This window comes from Euprymna scolopes, chromosome 43 (genome assembly GCF_053919585.1).
Source record: "Euprymna scolopes isolate OS-2025 chromosome 43, ASM5391958v1, whole genome shotgun sequence".
In the NCBI taxonomy this organism is placed as follows: Eukaryota; Metazoa; Mollusca; class Cephalopoda; order Sepiida; family Sepiolidae; genus Euprymna; species Euprymna scolopes.
The window spans coordinates 33,713,746-33,732,583 of record NC_136524.1 but is presented as its reverse complement, the minus strand read 5'-3'; the positions used below and the strand labels follow the sequence as shown (position 1 = coordinate 33,732,583).

At 32.2% G+C, this 18,838-nt stretch overlaps 1 protein-coding gene across 2 annotated transcripts in view; it reads left to right on the top strand.

Moving 5' to 3' along the window:
* LOC145268273 (uncharacterized) overlaps positions 1 to 18,838 on the top strand; it is a 99,392-nt gene that overhangs the window by 48,884 nt on the left and 31,670 nt on the right. Inside the window, exons 3-4 of one of the 2 annotated variants that reach the window (XM_080123644.1) lie at positions 601 to 792; positions 13,432 to 13,527. In XM_080123644.1, coding sequence (XP_079979770.1) covers positions 601 to 792; positions 13,432 to 13,527 — 288 coding nt within the window. The remainder of the gene's footprint in view (positions 1 to 600; positions 793 to 13,431; positions 13,528 to 18,838) is intronic. The other variant, XM_080123645.1, reaches the window with a different exon arrangement.

Genomic DNA, 18,838 nt, shown 5'->3' with positions numbered 1-18,838 from the left:
TAAAGATGTTATACACACGTTTAACTTTTTATTTATTTATTTTTTTATGACCCTAAACAATACTGAGTAGTGCTGCATATATATATATATATATAAAATAAAATGGAGGTGGAAGGACCTGGATACTCAACGTTTCGCCCGATTTATGCGGGCTTCTTCAAGAGGGATGGTCATTGACATAAAATGTATATACATGTATATATGACATCTAATTTACATAAGGAAAACACGCTGCTCTCCCCCATCATTATATATAGCCCCAATCCTCCGACTCTCTCGTCAATGACCATCCCTCTTGAAGAAGCCCGCATAAATCGGGCGAAACGTTGAGTATCCAGGTCCTTCCACCTCCATTTTATTTCATATCGTCGGATTTAATCCAGCTCAACAATCATATATATATATATATATATATAATGATAAAAATTGATTAGTTGTCTTTTTTTAAAAATTATTATTTATGTTTAATACTTCCAGAATAAAATATAAGTTATACATTTATATATTATATATAAATCTCCATACATTTATATTGCTCTACATTTTCTTTTGTCAAGTACTTTTTAACTAAAAAGAAAACTTTTATTTTCTGCTTTTTAGGTTCCAGATGCCTCCGAGTAAAGTCTGCCTTTCTGAAGAAAAGTTTGCTCAACAAATGCAGGAACTTTCTATAGATCCAAATTCCTGTCTGTCCAGAAACAAATCTTGTGGAATTTCCAATGTAGGAGAAAACAAAAATCTATCATATACACGGCCAGGAAACTGGAGAGGAATACATTCAGAATCTAATATGTATGTCTTTCTTTAAACATTAAAAAATATTTTTTTAAAGTAAATGTTTCTAGCAATATAAGATTTCTCAATCATTTTTACTTATGTACCCTATATATCATATAATGTCAGTAACCATCCTGTTTCTAAAATTGGGTTTATATATATAAAAATGGATGTTTGTCCAAGATTCCCCCTTATATTAAAAAAAAAAAAAAAAAATTAAGAAAAATCTGTATAATGTATGTACCTGTGACAAAATGAAAATAGATTCCAAAAATCACATATATTGATCAATTAATTTTATTTTTAAATAAAAAAACAAAACTTTTATGAGTAACAGAAAAGCGCCTGTCTTGTGTTCCATTTTAAAAACAATTTAAAAATAAAAAAAACATAACTCATTAATTCAAACTTGCAAGACTTATGTTGCAATGCTTATGGATTCCAAAAAATGATTTTCTTTATAGAAATCAAAATACTGTATTCAATTATGTAATTTTTTTTTTTTTTTTTTTTAGTGTATTTTTGTTTCGTCATTGGTACATACATCGTACAAATATATTTTCATTTTTGTTTATTAATTCTGACCAAGATCCCCTCTCCCCCCCAAATACATTAAAAATAACCTAGATGCAATATGGAAAAATTTTGTAATTTTGTTTGAACCAAATTCATCAGCATCTTCATTTTGCTGGGAAGTAAAAGAAATGAATTCAAACATTTTATAAGACATTAATTCTCACACAATTGCATGCATAAACAAGACAAGTAGTTTGACATCCCTCCCTCACTTATGTAACATTCATTGCTGGTATGGTATGGGTTTTATTTTATGTAGCATTTTGTCTTTCTAAGAAAACTATTCATTCTCTACTGTAACGATTAGCCATTAATGCATGTACCATTGAATTATGGTTACTATTACAAGAAGGTGCTCTACTTTTTGACTCTATCATTCTCTTATTTAAGGTGCTAACTGTTAAAATACGACTTTTGTATGGTGGTTGGGTTTTGGAATTGGGTGTTCACCTCTATACATATCTGGGCAGTGCCATGTTTTCATGTTCCGATAGCTGAACAGAATGATGTAAGCAAAGTGGAACAAAGTCCGATCAATTTCGTGTAGAATAATGTAATATTACACGACCATCTATGACTTGTTTAATTTTTTATGGTTAATTTCTTGAAACAACGAACATGACTTCGAATCTTTGTTCTAATTCTTTAACTCCCATATTTTGGTATGCTTATTTTTTGTGAAGTAAACATTAGTTTTATTTTATTTTTCTAAAATTTTACTTTTAGAATTACATTAATAAGTATTAAGATTTGTAAATATATATAATAATGAAGCAATGCTTAAGATGCAAGTTATTAATGCAGTTTGCATTTGTAAAATTTATATTTTTTATTGGAAATCACTTTAAAGCTAGAAACCACTTGTCATGAGTTAAAACAAAAAACAACTCCAAGGTAAAAAATGAACCAACAATAAGTGTTATATAAATAAATTCTGACCCAGAAAACAGCAGTTCTTTCTCCTTTGTCAGAAACATTGCTCATGGAATGTGAGAACTAAAGGACAAAATAAGGGAAGCGAGAATTACAAGATAGACAAAAATAAACACTAGGTTCGATTTCTACTCTCCATATGTACCCCGTTGATAATTTTTAGTTTCTTGATTTTTAGTTTTGAAGTTTATTAAAGTATTTTTAAAAATGTTTAAATAAAAAACGTATTGTACAAGTTTTTATTTGTCATCTCTGTTCTTATTTTAAGGGGATTGTACCATAATTAAAAAAAATTAATAAAATTATTTTTGTGATAAAAAGCATATAAAGAGACACGCCTTTCGGAAGTAGGTATGTTTAATGTTTGGCTGGGGTAAATTTTAAGGAGCTTGGAATTACAAACAAACATTTTTTTTTTGTAATTAACACTGCTGATCAAAAATTTAAGACCACTTAAAAATCTTTAAAAAGAAATTTTTTTTTTAAGGATAGATTTTAAACTCTTCCGACTTAAGGTTACTAATACTACAATCTAAAAGGTTATGGAAACAAAAAGGTACATTCCAAAAATTTCATTTAAAAATTTGCATTTTTATTAAATTAGGCTTTTTATACATGATCAAAATTATGAGATCAAGGGTATAAATTGTTAGATTTATGGTTATTCTAATGTTTTTAGTTCAGTTAGAGACTAGCAATCACTGTGTAAAGGTGTTACCATGCCTAAAGAAAGAAAACTAACCAAAGTTCAGCGCTCTTGAATTCTAGGATTCCATAAGCAAGGTTTGTCATAGCGAGTGATAGCAGCTAAGGTAAATCGCAGTAAAACTGTTATTTGCAACTTTTTAAAGAACACTGAAAATTATGAAAAAGCAAAATCCTTTGGTAAGCACCCCAAAATTTCTCCTGCGTTGAGTAGGAGAATCAGACAGGTTCTTATGAATGACAAAGGACTTTCTTCTAGTCAAATTAAGGTGGTTGGTAAATAAAAAGTGTAAACAAATTCCTTGATTGCTTCCATGTCACAAAATGGACTGCTTAAGATTTGGCCGTGAATACCAAGCCTGTGACGTTGAGAAGTGAAAGAAAGTCCTGTTTTCTGATCAGAAAAAATTCAATATAGATGGTCCTGATGGCTTCCAGTGATATTAGCATGACAAAAACATGCCCCCTGAAAGTTTTTCCACGTCATAGTGATGTAAGGTCCGTAATGGTATGGGGTGCCTTTTCTTACAGAGGGACAATGGAGCTCCAGATGGTGCAGGGTCATCAGACAGCAGCTGGTTATGTTAGCATGCTACATAAAGCATCTTTGATGGAGGGTCATCGTTTGTGTGGGGATGGATGGTTATTCCAACAATCCATACTGCAAGACAGACCTTGAGCTTTCTACAAGAAAATGAAGTCCATCTCCTGGGACATCCTGCATGCTCACCAGACTTGAACCCAATTGAAAATGTTTCGGGATGGATGACTAGAGAGGTTTATTGAAATGGCAAATAATACTCAACAAAAAATGAACTTCGTGAAGCCATGTTCAGAAACTGGAGCAGAACCCCCCGCACCTTAATGGAAATCCTTATTTTTAGCATGCCCCAAGAATTTTTGAAATCATCAAAAGCAGTGGAGTTAGAACTCATTAAGAGTGATTATTGAATGTTTTCATACACTTTTTGTACAATTTAATAGAATTTTTTGTCTCTGGTCTTATGATTTTGATCATGTATAAAAAGCCTATAATAAAAATGTAAATTTTAAAAATAATTTTTTGAAATGTAGCTTTTTGTTTCCATAACCTTTTAGATTATAGTATTGGTAACCTTAAGTCGGAAGAGTTTAAAATCTATCCTTAAAAAAAAAAAAGTTTTTTAAGTGGTCTTAAATTTTTGATCAGCAGTGTATATATAGAGATGAACAAAAATTAAGTTATTAGAATAAATATACTTGAACATAGGATTAAGAATTAAACCATATATTTTTGGTCCCCCAACAAAAGGAGGGTGGACCTGTAAATTCACCTTTGTCTGTTCGCCTGCCTGCACTTTCCTCAATAACTACGCCTTGAAATCTTTTGAAATTTTGCACAAACATTAAACATGATATGAGTAAAACCGTAACGGAATGGATTTTCCGGGAAGACTCCGGTTGTCACCCCCTAGGCATGCCTTTCAGGTTAAAATGGCTAAAATTGACACTTGTGTTTATTAAAAAGAAATTGATGCCTTGGATTTTATAAAACTTTCTGAAAAGTTGTAACTAAGTGATTTCTATATAATTTTGTTTGTCTATACTTCGTGATAACTCTTGGGTGTGCCCCAGCGGCTCATTTAGGACTAATAAAAACACTCCATTTTTGGGAGTATTTTACCATATTTGTCTAAAATTTTCTGTGTATGTCTATTTAGCAGTTTTGCATGGTGCTGAACTCAAATTTAAATATGTTAAGGCCTTGGGAACTTTTGGGGCTAAATGGGGGGTGGGAGTAATGATGGACTTAATCATTTCTTTTTTTGCATGGTGCAGAACTCAAATTTACATATGTTAAGGCCTAAAACTGCCCCGTTTATTCATTTTTCACCAAGATTTGATGTCTCCTGGGGACTTTTGGGTCTAAATGGGAGGTGGGGGGAGCAAATGCTGAACTTAGTCATTTTTTTTTATGCCTCGTTCACTGTGCACTTGCGTGCATGCTTCACGTGTTTCTATCCTTGTTTTTACATAAAACACGAGAAATACATTGCATAATGTTTACAGTCCTTTCTGGATGATTATTATCGTTATCACTTCAGATCTTTTGAAATTTTACTTTTTGAAGTCATACTTTTGTCTTTTATTAATTAACTAGTGGGGGGTACCCGGCGTTGCCCGAGTGTTTGGAGGTGTGTGTGGTCGGCGGGGGTAGGAGGGTGTTAATGAAAACCTAAGAATAAGCAAAGTAAAAAAAGAAAACAGAAAAACGAATGTTAAAACTTATCTGAAAAATAAAGCGGGGTTTACCCGGGTGGGGGGTGGGGTGGGGGGTCAAAGCATCGAAAAAAACACACAAAAAAACTAATGCAAGGCAAACGAACAATGTTAAATGTAAAAATCGAAAAAACAAAAAAGAAAACAGAAAAACGAACATTAAAACTGCTTTAAAAAATCTGTAAAATAAAAACAAAAAAAAAAAACCACATGAAAAATGGCTTCAATAAACCTATTTCAGCATTAAAATTTTAAAAATTGGTGGGTACCCGGGTGTTTTTGGGTGTGTGCGGTCTGTCGGGGGTGGGGGTTGTTAATGAAAACCTAAAAATAAGCAAAGTAAAAAAAAAAATAGAAAAACAAATGTTACGTGAAAAATGGCCTAAATAACTCTGCTTCAATATTAAAATTTAAAAAATCAAAAAAAAAAAAAAAAGAAAAGACATTTCACACCATGATTCGAACCCAAAACGTTTAGATAATCACCCAATGCTCTAACCAACTGAGCCAACACGACGTACATGAAATTGTGTCAGTTCTTCAAATATTTAAATATATAAATCAAGTTATGATGTCGTCTAACGCATGCGTAGAACTGATCTCATCATGAGAGGACGGTTTTTGCTGACCCCTCCCCCCTGTAGAAAAGTGCCGATTTCAGGGTGAAAAAATTAACGTTTTTGACCAATTTTTCGATATTTGTCGGGCGAAGGATGGAGTTTTCATATGAGACCAAATTTGTGAATTTTTGTTCTGTCTGTCGAAAGTTTTTAGCAGACACAAACATACATACATACATTTTCGCTTTTATATATTTAGATGTCTAGAATTAAAGATGCTGTTCTCTTATGCTTGCTAACTGTTTCGCTTTGGGTGCTATTTGAGGTTTTAGTGCATCAAATAAATCATGGTTTTTATCTTCATAAACTCTCTATGATAATTTGATTCTACTGTATACCTGTTTTTAAACTTGTTATGATGTTGCAGTTTGATGAACCATTTTGGATTTTGATATGCATGAGTCTTCCAATTTGTTGCTTTTACTAATCTTTTTGTTACTATTTTCATCATAGATTTATTTTTGGTTTCATTATCAGTTTATCAAATATAGGGTGACCCCCCCCCCCAAAAAAAAACAACAAAAAAACAGGACATTCAATTGTTTTTCTGAGCATTTTACAGTCAACGGAGAAAAAAAAGGCTAAAGACCCTAGTGTTTTGATGTGATTTTTTGAATATAATAAACTAGTTATGACCAAAGTTTCATTTGATTCGGACAAAACACTAAGAAACAAGGGCCTAATTAGAGTTGGGGCCCGTTTTTTGGGGGGTCACCCTGTACTAATTAGATCTTTGGTTCTTTTAAAAAAAATACAAAATAAACAAAAATTTGTATGTTTACATATCTGTAACAAAATGAAAATGTACCTAAAAAGATCATGTAAATTAATCAAGTAGTTTTATTTTTAAATAAGAAAACTATTTTTAAGCAATTAATTTGAATTCATAAGTATTACGGCAGAAATCTTGCAAGTTTGGGTGCTTGTTAAGCTATAGTCGACAAATAGATTTTTTAAATATATCATTTTAAGCAAAAACAATATTATATACTTAATTGTCATGTTGAAAATAGTAATATATCCAAAAATTCATTGAATAGAACACCTGCTATTATGTTTTTAGTAAAAAAAATAAAAGAAAGTCTATCGCTATAGACAACAAATATTGCAGCCATGACACAAATCATCTAAAATATTCTTTTCGGAGTTATGTCCCCTGGGTATAGCCTCCTACTGCCTACTTTATAACGTCAAAGAAAAATGTGATTTTACCCAATTTTCCGTAAAAATTACTTTTAACTAGAAATAAATTTCTTAATGATTTTTCATAATTTTTGGATATATTACTATTTTTAGCATGACAATTAAGTATGTAATATTGTTTTTGCTTAAAACAATATATTTTAAAAAATCCATCTGTCAACTTAACAATATCTTAACAAGCAACCAAGTGTGAATTGAGTTGTCTTTTTGTATTTTTAGATTGTTTTAAAAATAGTGGCAAAAATGGATGCTTTTTTTTTTTTTGTTACTCATAAAATTTCATTTTCTTTATCTATATAAGTCAAACAATGTATGTATGTGTGTCTATATAAGTCAAACAATGTATGTATGTGTGTGTGTGTCTATGTGAAAATATTTAACCGATAAACTCTTAAACTACTAGTCACATAACACTGAAATTAACAAGAAATTGTAATCATACATCAAGGATGGTTTATGAGTAAAATCTTTGGATGGATGAATAACGCATACACAAGTCGGTAAGTTGAAATGCATTTGAACTTGCTGGCATATTTGTATTACTTTTGCTCATGTGGAAACTGATCATAGCTAAAGGTGGTTTAATTTTATAACTTTCTTATCTATCTGTCAGGTTAGTTCAAGCGGTAGTGAATACAGCTGAGGTGCTAAATGTTTTGGTTTCGATTTTAGCTGATGGTACCAGAGTCTTTTTATTTTTTTATTAACTTTTGAAATCAGTACTATATATTTAGTACAATTAATATTCAATTGAGAATTGGCTCTAATAATAAATACGAAATCTGCATGAATTAAAATATATTCAGCATATTTTATGAACAACAAAATTATGGTAAGATATCTCACTCAATATAGTCTTAACCATTGTCTGTCCGTTTTCGACCAGGGGTTAATTTTTGATGATAGTGCTTCTGCTGGCATTATATATCATTTACAAGGTTTTGCAAGATTTTTTTTTTTTTTTTTTTTCATGCCAGTCCAATAAATATAACTCCTGTACGGATTTTCATCCTTGAAATTTCGGAATCTCCCATATGAAAACCATTTATTATTTTTCTTTAGTGATGCTGGTATTACCAGATATTAACCATAATAAAATACCATCACAAGAAGAAACTTTATTATCTCACTGCTGATGCAATTCTCTATCTATATAAGAGCCAGATACGTCCAAGGATGGAGTGCTGTTGCCACATATGGGCAGGAGCTGCTAGAAAAGACTTGTCCTGCCTTGATAGAGTTCAAAATAGACTTCGGGGCTTGGTGGGAGATGTCCTTTTCTCTTCGCTGCAACCTCTGTCTCACAGAAGAGATGTTGCGAGTTTGTCTCTGCTTTATCGTTATTTTCATGGAAAGTGTTCGACTGAGCTTCAATCTATGGTCCCCCCTCGCCAAACTTTCACAAGAAACACTAGACTAGCTGAAAACACTATCAATAATTTTCCCCACTCTTTATCTGTACCTAAACCTAAACATAGATTCCATGATCAAAGTTTCTTCCTTAGAACTGCACGCCTGTGGAATTGTCTTCCGTTTTCCTGCTTTCCAGCTTTCTATAATATGGTTGTCTTCAAGTCCAACGTGAACAAGTTTCTGATGAGCCGTTCCACTTAGGTTAACAAATTTACCGAACTTCCATTACTATCGATTACTATATTGTCCTTTTGACTACTCTACACTCTTTAACCCTTATCCTTGAGTGGCCTATCGGCCTTGATAAGTGGTGACGTCTATGTAAAAAAAAAAAAAAAAAAAAAAAAAAAATTTTTTTTACCATTTGTTTTCTGTAATGAATTTATCAAATTTTGCTTGAATCTCCTATAGGGTAATTTATGATTCTTTTACCTTATTTCAAAGTATGTTGTCTGTCTCCATTTTTCTACTTATGCGCATTCTATATGCTCACTTAATTTCAGAATAGACCTGAGCAACCCATTTGTGCTATTTTATTTGATAGAAGGAATTTTATTGTAAATGTATAGTTTAAAATAATTGTTTTCCATCTTTGCAGATGATCTTAGACACAAATATTGATAGTAATGGCTAATGATCTAGTCTATATAAATATAAAAAGAAAATCTTCAATTTACGGAAGGTATTGTTACATTCTCTTTCTGGCTTGGACCCCAAAGCAACTGACTGCCACATGTCTTGGTCCTGGATATGACCTTAAACTATATCCGATGGTGAGGCCCCATGTGGAGCCACCCTTTAATTGCCATTGCTCCCAGGTCCACTCTGACCTGGAGTGGTAGTACCTGTTAGGGTCCCAACTATGGGTTAAATAGAAACTGACTTGAAAAAAAATAAAAAAACAAATATAGTCTATTAAAAAACTTTTCTTCAAAATCACTGGATTCGGCATTAAATAACCTGAAAAGGGTTGATATGCCATAAAACAGAAACAACCAACCAACCAGCCACATGTCTTGATGCGTTACTCTCATGTATCTTGTGGTCATAGTCAGATTAGACTACCAGAATAGCTTAACTTTAATGCAAATATTTACTTATCCATTGTACATGCATCTCTCTCTCTCTCTCTCTCTCTCTCTCTCTCTCTCTCTCTCTCTCTCTCTCTCTCTCTCTATTTGTTGACCCTGGTAATGTTTTACTTATCAGTTTTGTTGGGATATTGATACATTTCGTGCTGAGTTACCAAGCATTCCTATATCGCTTTAGTTCACTATCCACTTGTGGTTCACAAAGCTTTTTATATATATGTGTGTGTGTGTGTTTTTATGGGGAAAATATACTTAATCAATTATATTTCACCTTTTATCTATATCAATCTTTTAATTCATGAAGCTCGAGGTAACTACAGAGCATATACAAATAAATAATAAAAGGTCTAGATTCCAAATTTCTAGATGTTTTCCATCTTACTATTTATTTCTTTAAGCATGTTAAAATGTTCAATTCTTGACAGCACCTGTTTTGTAATGCAAAATTAGTCATGTGATTACATCGATTTTTTAGTTTATTCCGCCCTTAACTCATCAGAAAAAAGGAACTCCTCAATTTCAAAAGAAAATAAAGGAATATGGACATGATTACAAAATCCGAAAATCGGAAGAAAAGTTATAATTGTTTTCTTTTAGTTATGCCATCTTTGAATTTTAATCAATCATTACAATTAAATTAAAAAATTAACATAATAATTACATAAATAATTCTGTGCTATGAAACAGATGCTGTCAAGAATTAAATATTTTAACAGGCTTAAAGAAATAAAGGTTAAGATGGACAACATCTTGAAATTTGGAATATTTTTATACCTTTTATCATATATATAATTTGGGAAGTGTTGGAAAACTATGACAATACAAGGAATGGAAGGTTGTTGGTGTTATGGAAGGAAGCCAAAGCAAGTGGTATTTTATATATATATATATATATATATATATAATCTTTTATTTTATTTATTTATTTTTTACCAATAATAAATCTTACTTGAAAAGTCAAATTTCTATACAGTGATTTAATGTGTGATGGTGTTCCAAAGAGAACCTTTCTCAAAATATATTTGGGAACACTTTCACATTAGACCACTGTATAGAAGTTTGACCAGTCTTGTATTGGCCAAATAAAGAATTTCATTGATAAGGACCATCATGTATATAGGGTAGGGACAATAAGTGCACAGTTTGATGTCAGTGTGGGAACTGTACACACAATTATTCATAAGGAACTAAAGATGTTGAAGATTTGCACAAAGTTTGTCCCAAGGGTGCTCAGAAGATCAGAAAGAAATCCTGATAGTAGGGATATGGTTCAGATCTTGCACTTCTTGATTATCTGGTGACCCCAAAAATACAGAAGCTAATGATCCCAGTCACCAAAGAATACTATGTTGAGGTTTTAAGGGAGTTCAGGAAGAGATTCCATCAGAAGAGGCCAGTGCTCTCCAAATCTAATCAGTGGCATTTCTACCAGGACAATGCACCAGTCCACAACTCTATCCTTGTCACAGACTCTTTGACCAAGATGGGCACCAAAACAGTTCTTCACCCTCCATATAGTCCAAACCTTGCTCCCTGTATCTTTTGGTTATTCCGTAAGCTCTAGGAAAACCTTAAAGGCTGTCATTAGGAAACAATTGAGGAGATAAAAGTGGTTGTGACAAGGGCCATTGACAAGTTCATACAAGAGGACTTCTTCTAACCCTGACCCAATCACCTAATGCAGTTGTGTTCCTCTTTTTATTTCTAATGTTGATTCTTGTACCATCCCCCCTTCTATCATTAACACCTTCTCTATTAGTTTCCATCTCCGGTTCATTTTGGAAGGATACAACATGGTTTCTGTATCTTTCCTTAAAAATGCACCCCATGGCTCAAAGATATACCTCCTTAATATTATTGGCCTTAATCTCACATTTGTACACTATTTCTGAGGTTAAACATTTGCCACCCAACGGACAATTGCCAGGTATTCTGCAGTTACATTTTCTCTCTAAAACATGTTCATCCGATACTGACATTATCCCTTATTTTGCTTATTTTCCTGTTATTAGAGCTTCTTATAGTGTTGGCTAAGTTGCAGAGTTGGAGAAAGATAGTTTTACTGAGTTCCTATTAATTATTTTGCTTAATCTATTTTCAGGTGGGAAATTTTTTATCAATTATTCTGTATAATTCCTTACGTATATTGTTTTGGATATGCTCGCTAAACGGCGGATTAAACCAAACCTGCTTCTTGCGTCTGGTTTTCTTATTCCTAGTACCCACCTCATCATTACCTGTTTCACTGCTATTATTACTCTCCCTGTTTTCATTCCTTTGATCCTTATTGATGCATCCTTTATTAATCTTAGGTTTCTTTCTTTCTCTTATTGCTATGTGGTACGATATTGTGCAGTTAGGTTTGCTACTCTTACTGTTTGCACTCCTCTTGTATTCTATTTTACCATGGTAACCCGATCTAAGAAGAGCTTCATTGTAATATCCTTTGATTTTATCAAAAAAACTCATTCTTTGAAAGTTCAGATATTCTTTTAGAAATGTTAGAGATAAATGCCTTCTTCATATACTTAGGATGATTCGATTGATAATCAATATAGAATATTTTTTGATTAGATTTGTGATACGGTTCATGTGTGTTATCATCTAGATTAAGAGTAATGTCTAAAAAGTTTACTTTTTTTGTAATTGCTGTCTATTGTTATTTCTGATCCCATTTCATTAAAAAAACTTCTGATATTATATATTTATTTATTGCGGACTATTATAATAGTTAATATAGTCTGGAATTAACTATAAATAGTGCGTCATCCCTATATAGCCCCCCATTTATTAATAAATAATACTCATCTCAATAATGAATTCCAATTAAATAATATATATACCAATCGGTACGGACCTGACCATGGAAGATCAGATGATAAATAAACGTGGATTTATAAGACCAAAAAATTCAACCTTGATCGTACTTCGGGGCCCGTGGCGAAGTGGATAGAGACGTTGATTCTCTATGGTTCCAGGTGAGAATTATCTGGAGATAGCGGATTCAATCCTACCCAAAGCCGGCCAGAGTCTTACTTGGTCAAAACGTGGTGAGACAACAACAACTATGGAAGGCAGTAATTGCTAAAGATGCAGTTAGGAGATTCAGAGTTCCTATCCCTTTGCAGTTACCACTTGATGAAGGCCAGAGGAATAGTTGGCAGAAACGTCGTGAAACAAGAACTAAGAAAAAGGAGGAAAATAGTCCACAATAAATTAAGAACTTATTGCTCGATATCAAAATATGACAAACTTTTAAAACTGCAACTATTGGGGTACTTGTACCAAAAAATTTAACGATTTAAATATAATGCTTTGTTGTGTTTGGTGGTGTGAAGTTAAGAATAACTTATGTTTTCATTATCGATATTAAATCATTGTCATATATTAACTTTAATTATGTTTTATGATATACTGTCTTGTTATTAGTAATCTATTTATTTGGGTTCTTGTCCAAAATTCGATCTAATAAAAAACCGTATATATACAGATAAATATGTATGGTATACATTACCCATCACGGAATGAACATGTCATATTCCAAAAAACATGTAAATTGATCAAATTCAATGAGGAAGTAAAAGTAAAAAGCAAAAACATGATTTTTTACTTTATCAATTTAAGTGATTTTTTGGAATATGGCATTATTTTTATGTGATGAATATGTACATCATAAAAATTTTTCTGTATTTTTTTTTTTTTTAAATTGAGTTGAATTCTGGACAACAACCACAGTTTTTGTTAAAAAAAAAAAAAAAAAAAAAAAATGGTATTTGTACATTTTCTTGTATTTTAGTCAAGTTGTGTTTGTTATTTGAATTCCATTTTCTTTTTTTCTTCTTCTCCTCCTACAGTATGATTTCTAATGATAATACTTCAAAATTGTCCAATATAAGAACAGATAGTCAACCTTTCAAAAATGTCATACCACGAAAACTTCTACAAGAAATGTAAGTTATCTTTATGTGCCCATGTACTTATAATCTACCCTCTCCCACACAAAAAAAACCCAAGCAAACCTGAAAATGTTACAGTACCTATGATGATGGTGATTGTTCATATGAGAGATGAAATAGGCATGTAACGCTGTAGTCGGTCATGTGTCATGATACAGGTGGCAGCAAAAAAAAAAACGTTTCTGTTAATACAATATAGGTTTTTAGTGTTAGAAAGATTACGTAAACAAATCTTCCTCCCTCCCTCTGAAAAAATTGTATAAGTTCATATTTGGATTATTCTAATTACTGTTCCTATCTTGAGTACTATTCACACACCAGTTGTACCTTCCAACCATTGTTAAACTTGGAAATCTTTCTCTTGAACTCTGAAAAACTGCACGAAATTTCAAACAGAAACCTTTATTTAATTAATGGGGGAGGAAAGGTAGCTCGCTCTCATTCCGTCAGCCATGATTGGGTAGAAGTCCTAAGTAATTCGCAATTATATTTCTTTACCTCTTCTAGAGGTTGATGGTTCAATCCTCAGGGCGATGATACTAAAAAATACTAACACTAAAAATACAAATGCAAATTACTTAGGCCGTCTATCAAGTTATTGCTGATGGAATGAGAGCGTGCTACGCCAGTTCTTTTTGAAATGCCGTTCAGAGTACTGAGTTTGACAAGATACATCTGAAGAAGGCTGGAGATTACTTTGATCAAAACATGCGAATCTCACTCAAGGTGAGAACAGTAGTCCAAATAATCTTTATAATATGAACTATCAATCCTCATCTAAAAAAAATTCAGAAACATTTTTGTAGGCTGACTCGGAAAACAAGCAAAAGGAATTTATTTGGTCTGCTGATCTGCGCTTCACAACTTTCTTTAGGTGCATCTTTTTGAACTTCATAGCCTTTGTGTTATTCAGTCTACTATTTTCATCTTGATTGTCATAACGTTTTGACCGATGTAATCTGAGCTTCCTCAAATGCCTCTTTATATTGAACTTGGGAATTATTGTGTCGAAATTGGAATAATTACAATCTTAAAACGATCTCTCAATTGGACAGTCAGAGATAAATCAGCCCTGGGAGTTTCAAAGAAAAAAAGTGGAATAGACAGGCAAACAAACAGACTAACAGAAATATAATATAGATAATGGATCCACTTATTTCTTGCCATATACGTGTCTTGGAGAGACAAATTAGAACAGTAAGAAATGTTTTAAATCACATTCTGTATTATAATAACGAAAAAAATATTGAATTTCAAGTAAAACAAATCGTAGGACGTAATTGTCATGTCGCAAATAGTTACATATCCAAAAGTTTTGGAAATCAATAAAGTAGAAAAATGATTATTAATGAAAACAGTTCAGATAAGAGTAAAAAGAGTTTAATAAGTTTGTGTTAGGTCGGACATATTGGGTCATGTGATGTAAGCAAAAAGGGAAGTAACTCAATTGAAACCAGACAATTTATTCAGAAAACAAATATATATATATATATATATATATATATATATATATACACACACATAATTTGTGAAGACTTTAAAAGTAATCTTTAAATGTTCGAATTTTTCTTTTATAAAAAAAAAAAATAACTGATTGAATTTGTGAGAAATTGAAATCTTAATTATCTCCTCTGTTGACTCTCCATTTCAAATCGGTAGATTTTGAAACCAAATTGCTAGATTTTACAAATGCCTTTTTTTGATGAATAATTACCTCACACTCTTATTTAGAATGATGTACTGCTAAATAATTCCTTCTTGAAACCTTCCTGTATAAAGTATTGAAGGCTTCAGTGCTTCATAGCCACCTGCTCCACTTGGGTCTAGGCCAATGGCATCATCAAAATGAAGCAGTAGTGAAAAGCTGACCCTTATCTGCAGCTAGTATTGATGACCCTTTGGGACCAACGCATCTACTCACAATGAAATTGTGATGTTTGTTCTAAATACCTCCTATATAAAAAAACAAAAATAAAGAAAAATCTGTATGATGTATGTATCTGTGAGAGAAAGAAAGTATATTGTATAACAAAAATCACATAAAAAGATCTAGTTTTATTTTTTAATAACAAAATCAAATTTTGTGGCCAAATGAAAAGCGACGATATTGAGATGCCATTTTGAAAACAAGGAAGATAAATACTAATAATTCAAACTTGCGAGATTTTAGGAGGTTATTTTAACAAGGGTATATTGGAAAACTTAAATATACTTGAAATTATTTTATTTATAAAAATAAAACTACTTGATCAATTTGCGATTTTTGGAATATATTTTCATTTTGCCTTGGATACATACATCATATAGATTTTTTTTTTTTTTTTTTTAATATGGAGTAATTCTGGGCAAGCACCAAAATTGTTAATCATTGCACCACTACCTGGTGAGTTTATAAGAAGATCTCTATCTTAAAACAAGATGGAAGTGAGTGCAATTCTTGATCAGTGTTTTCTGGAGTGGATGAAGAAAGATATCTTATGAATCAACAATACGAGTCATGCAGTGATTGGCAATATAATTTCACAACAAGACAATATTTTGGCAAAAACAAAAACCGGAAGTTGGTGAAAGGTAAAGAAGTGTTTCAGGAAGTGATGCAAAGATTACGTGCATCAAAATTCTTGTTGGTAACAAAATATTAAATAATCAGATTAGACGAATGGGTTAACCAGTTTTTCTTGAAAGACTAGTACGCAAAACTGTTGCTTATTCGATATACGAAGACACGATTACAGAAACCATAAAGTTCGCATAACTTTCTGTGATAGTGAAAGTGTGACAGTTGTCTCCCTTGTATGAACTACTGCTGATATTTTCTAATATTATGAAAATAACTTTCTACTCTTGAGCGACCCCGATTAAACATTTACTTATTTGCAGACGGTTATCCTCATTTTCAAGCATAACAGTCCACAAATAAATAAATAAATAAATATGCAAATTACTCTTCTCAAAGAATTCCAATAATAAAATAATATACCAATTAAACGTGTTGGAAATAATTTACCATCCAGTAGAGATTGAAGTTTGGGTATGTAAGTTTATTGTGCCTCTCTGTGTTTTCCATTTGTTTTACTGAAGAAAGAAATATATTCATACAAGAAATAAGGCATCTGTTAAATAAAAGAACACTCTTTTGCTTTTCATTTGCTGGTACAATAAACATTTAATGTCACTTTTCTTGTGTTAGCGATCCGACGTTTTTGATATTTTGCAACTTTGCTCTCATTTCTCGCTGTTCAGTGGGTCAGCTGTCTCCACATTCCACTCTGTGCAGTCTTGTCTAATCGCTTGCTTCCAAGTTTTCCTTAACTGGCCAACCTTTCTGCCATGCAGGAGAACCGTGCTTCTGCAATGGTTTATCCCGAAAGATAAATACCCCGCATGACTGGACCAGCGTAATTCACATTGCAGATACATCTAATCATGGACTCGTCATAGCATTTTAATCTGATTAATTTTAAGATAGAGTTTAGGGTCTGTTAAACATGACACTCCTAACATCACTGCTATCCGACTTATCCTGGGTGTAGAGAGGCGTAGCTTGCGAAATTTCATTCATACTTTCTTCAAACTGTTTTCTGACAGCGGCTTTGTAAGTCATGGTCCCAAGAGGTCCACTCGCCTAAGCTTTATTTTTTCTCTAAGAAGGGGGGTTATCTTATTGTTAATTGTTTTAAGTACCTCTACCGGGGGGGGGGGATGCTGATGTGGCTGCTCCTACATTTTTTGTAGGCCAGAATGTGCTTATCTTCTAATGTTCTTGCTTCTCAAAACCACACCTAACCTTGCATCAAGGAATGATATAATATGCTGCATCCACCCTTATTATTGTACTGAGATGTTCAACAAGATTTAGTTAAATAATCTGTTTCATTATTAACACCTGCTTTTTTTTTTTTTCTACCTCAAAGCTAGACATGCATGAACAGTAAAAAGAGATCAAATGTTAATACATTTGAAAGTGGAAACATTAATGGAGTATGAACGTGGACAGTAATGAGAGAAGTTACTTGTATGCTGTATAAAATAGACGCATAGTGAGGGAATTTGTGCACCCAAAACCTGACCTTAGATTTGACTTGACCGAAAGTAGTCTCTCTATATATTGGCATATTCTTAAGTCGGGTGTACAGAGTGACCCCCCAAAAAAACAGGACCTTCAATTGTTTTTTTGAGCATTTTACAGTCAACGGAGAAAAAAAGGCCAAAGATCCTAGTGTTTTGATGTGATTTTTGAATATAATAAACTAGTTATGACCAAAGTTTCATTTAATTCAGACAAAATAGTAAGAAACAAGGCCTGATTAGAGTTGGGGCCTGTTTTTTTGGGGGGGTCAGCCGTTATAAGCTCAACATAAGTCTGACAGGGACTTTGTTACTGTCTGGCTCAGGCAGTCAACTCTCTAGGCTTTACCTTCTCTTAGAGTAGCAATACACATGAAAAAATTGAAATAGCTTGAAATATTTCAATATTGGTATGCATAGAAAGAGCTTGATGAGCTAAGAAAGAATCTTTTTAAATTTTTAAAATCTGATTAAGATTAAGGAAGTTATGACTATTTTTGTGCCTCACACGTTTGGATATTTTTCCCTCAAGACCATATGCGTTTCGTCACATTTTTTACACTACTTTTTCAGTAAAAATGTCATATCTTTGTTAAAACACAAGACTAAGAAATGAAATTTACCATATAAGTGTATTTTTGTACAAAGAATCAGAATATGCAACTGAAAATCTCCCAAAGTTTATGGTTTCCAAATAATCTGCAGTAAATGTGCATAAATATGCAGCAATTCCTTAAAAATGCCATGTATTCATAAACAGAAAAGAAGTTGGAGAACTCAAAGTTGAATTGTAATGTGCTTTATGTACAAAAAACTTAAATCTAAACATAAGACCATTTAAAAATGAATATATTGCAATATTTCTTTGGTATTATTGTAGATTAACACCTTCTGTTTAACCCCAATCAACTCCTTCTGACCACCCCTCCAAAATGTGATTCTACCTTTTTAGGAAATTATGTATAAAATGCTATGAAAAACTTTAATGAAAGATAAACAAATTATTATTATTTTTATTATTATTACAAAACCTTACCGAAAATTATTTTTATTATTATTACAAAACCTTACCGAAAACGCCATTTTATGACGTTCACATTTTTATCACTTTATTTGCTTAAAACTCTTAAAATATATAATGTACATTCATATTTATTAATTCATTTGAAAGTATATTCATTTCCGAACAAAACAGTAGTAATTTGAAGACTTGAAGTGCTTTGGTTTAAAAAATATG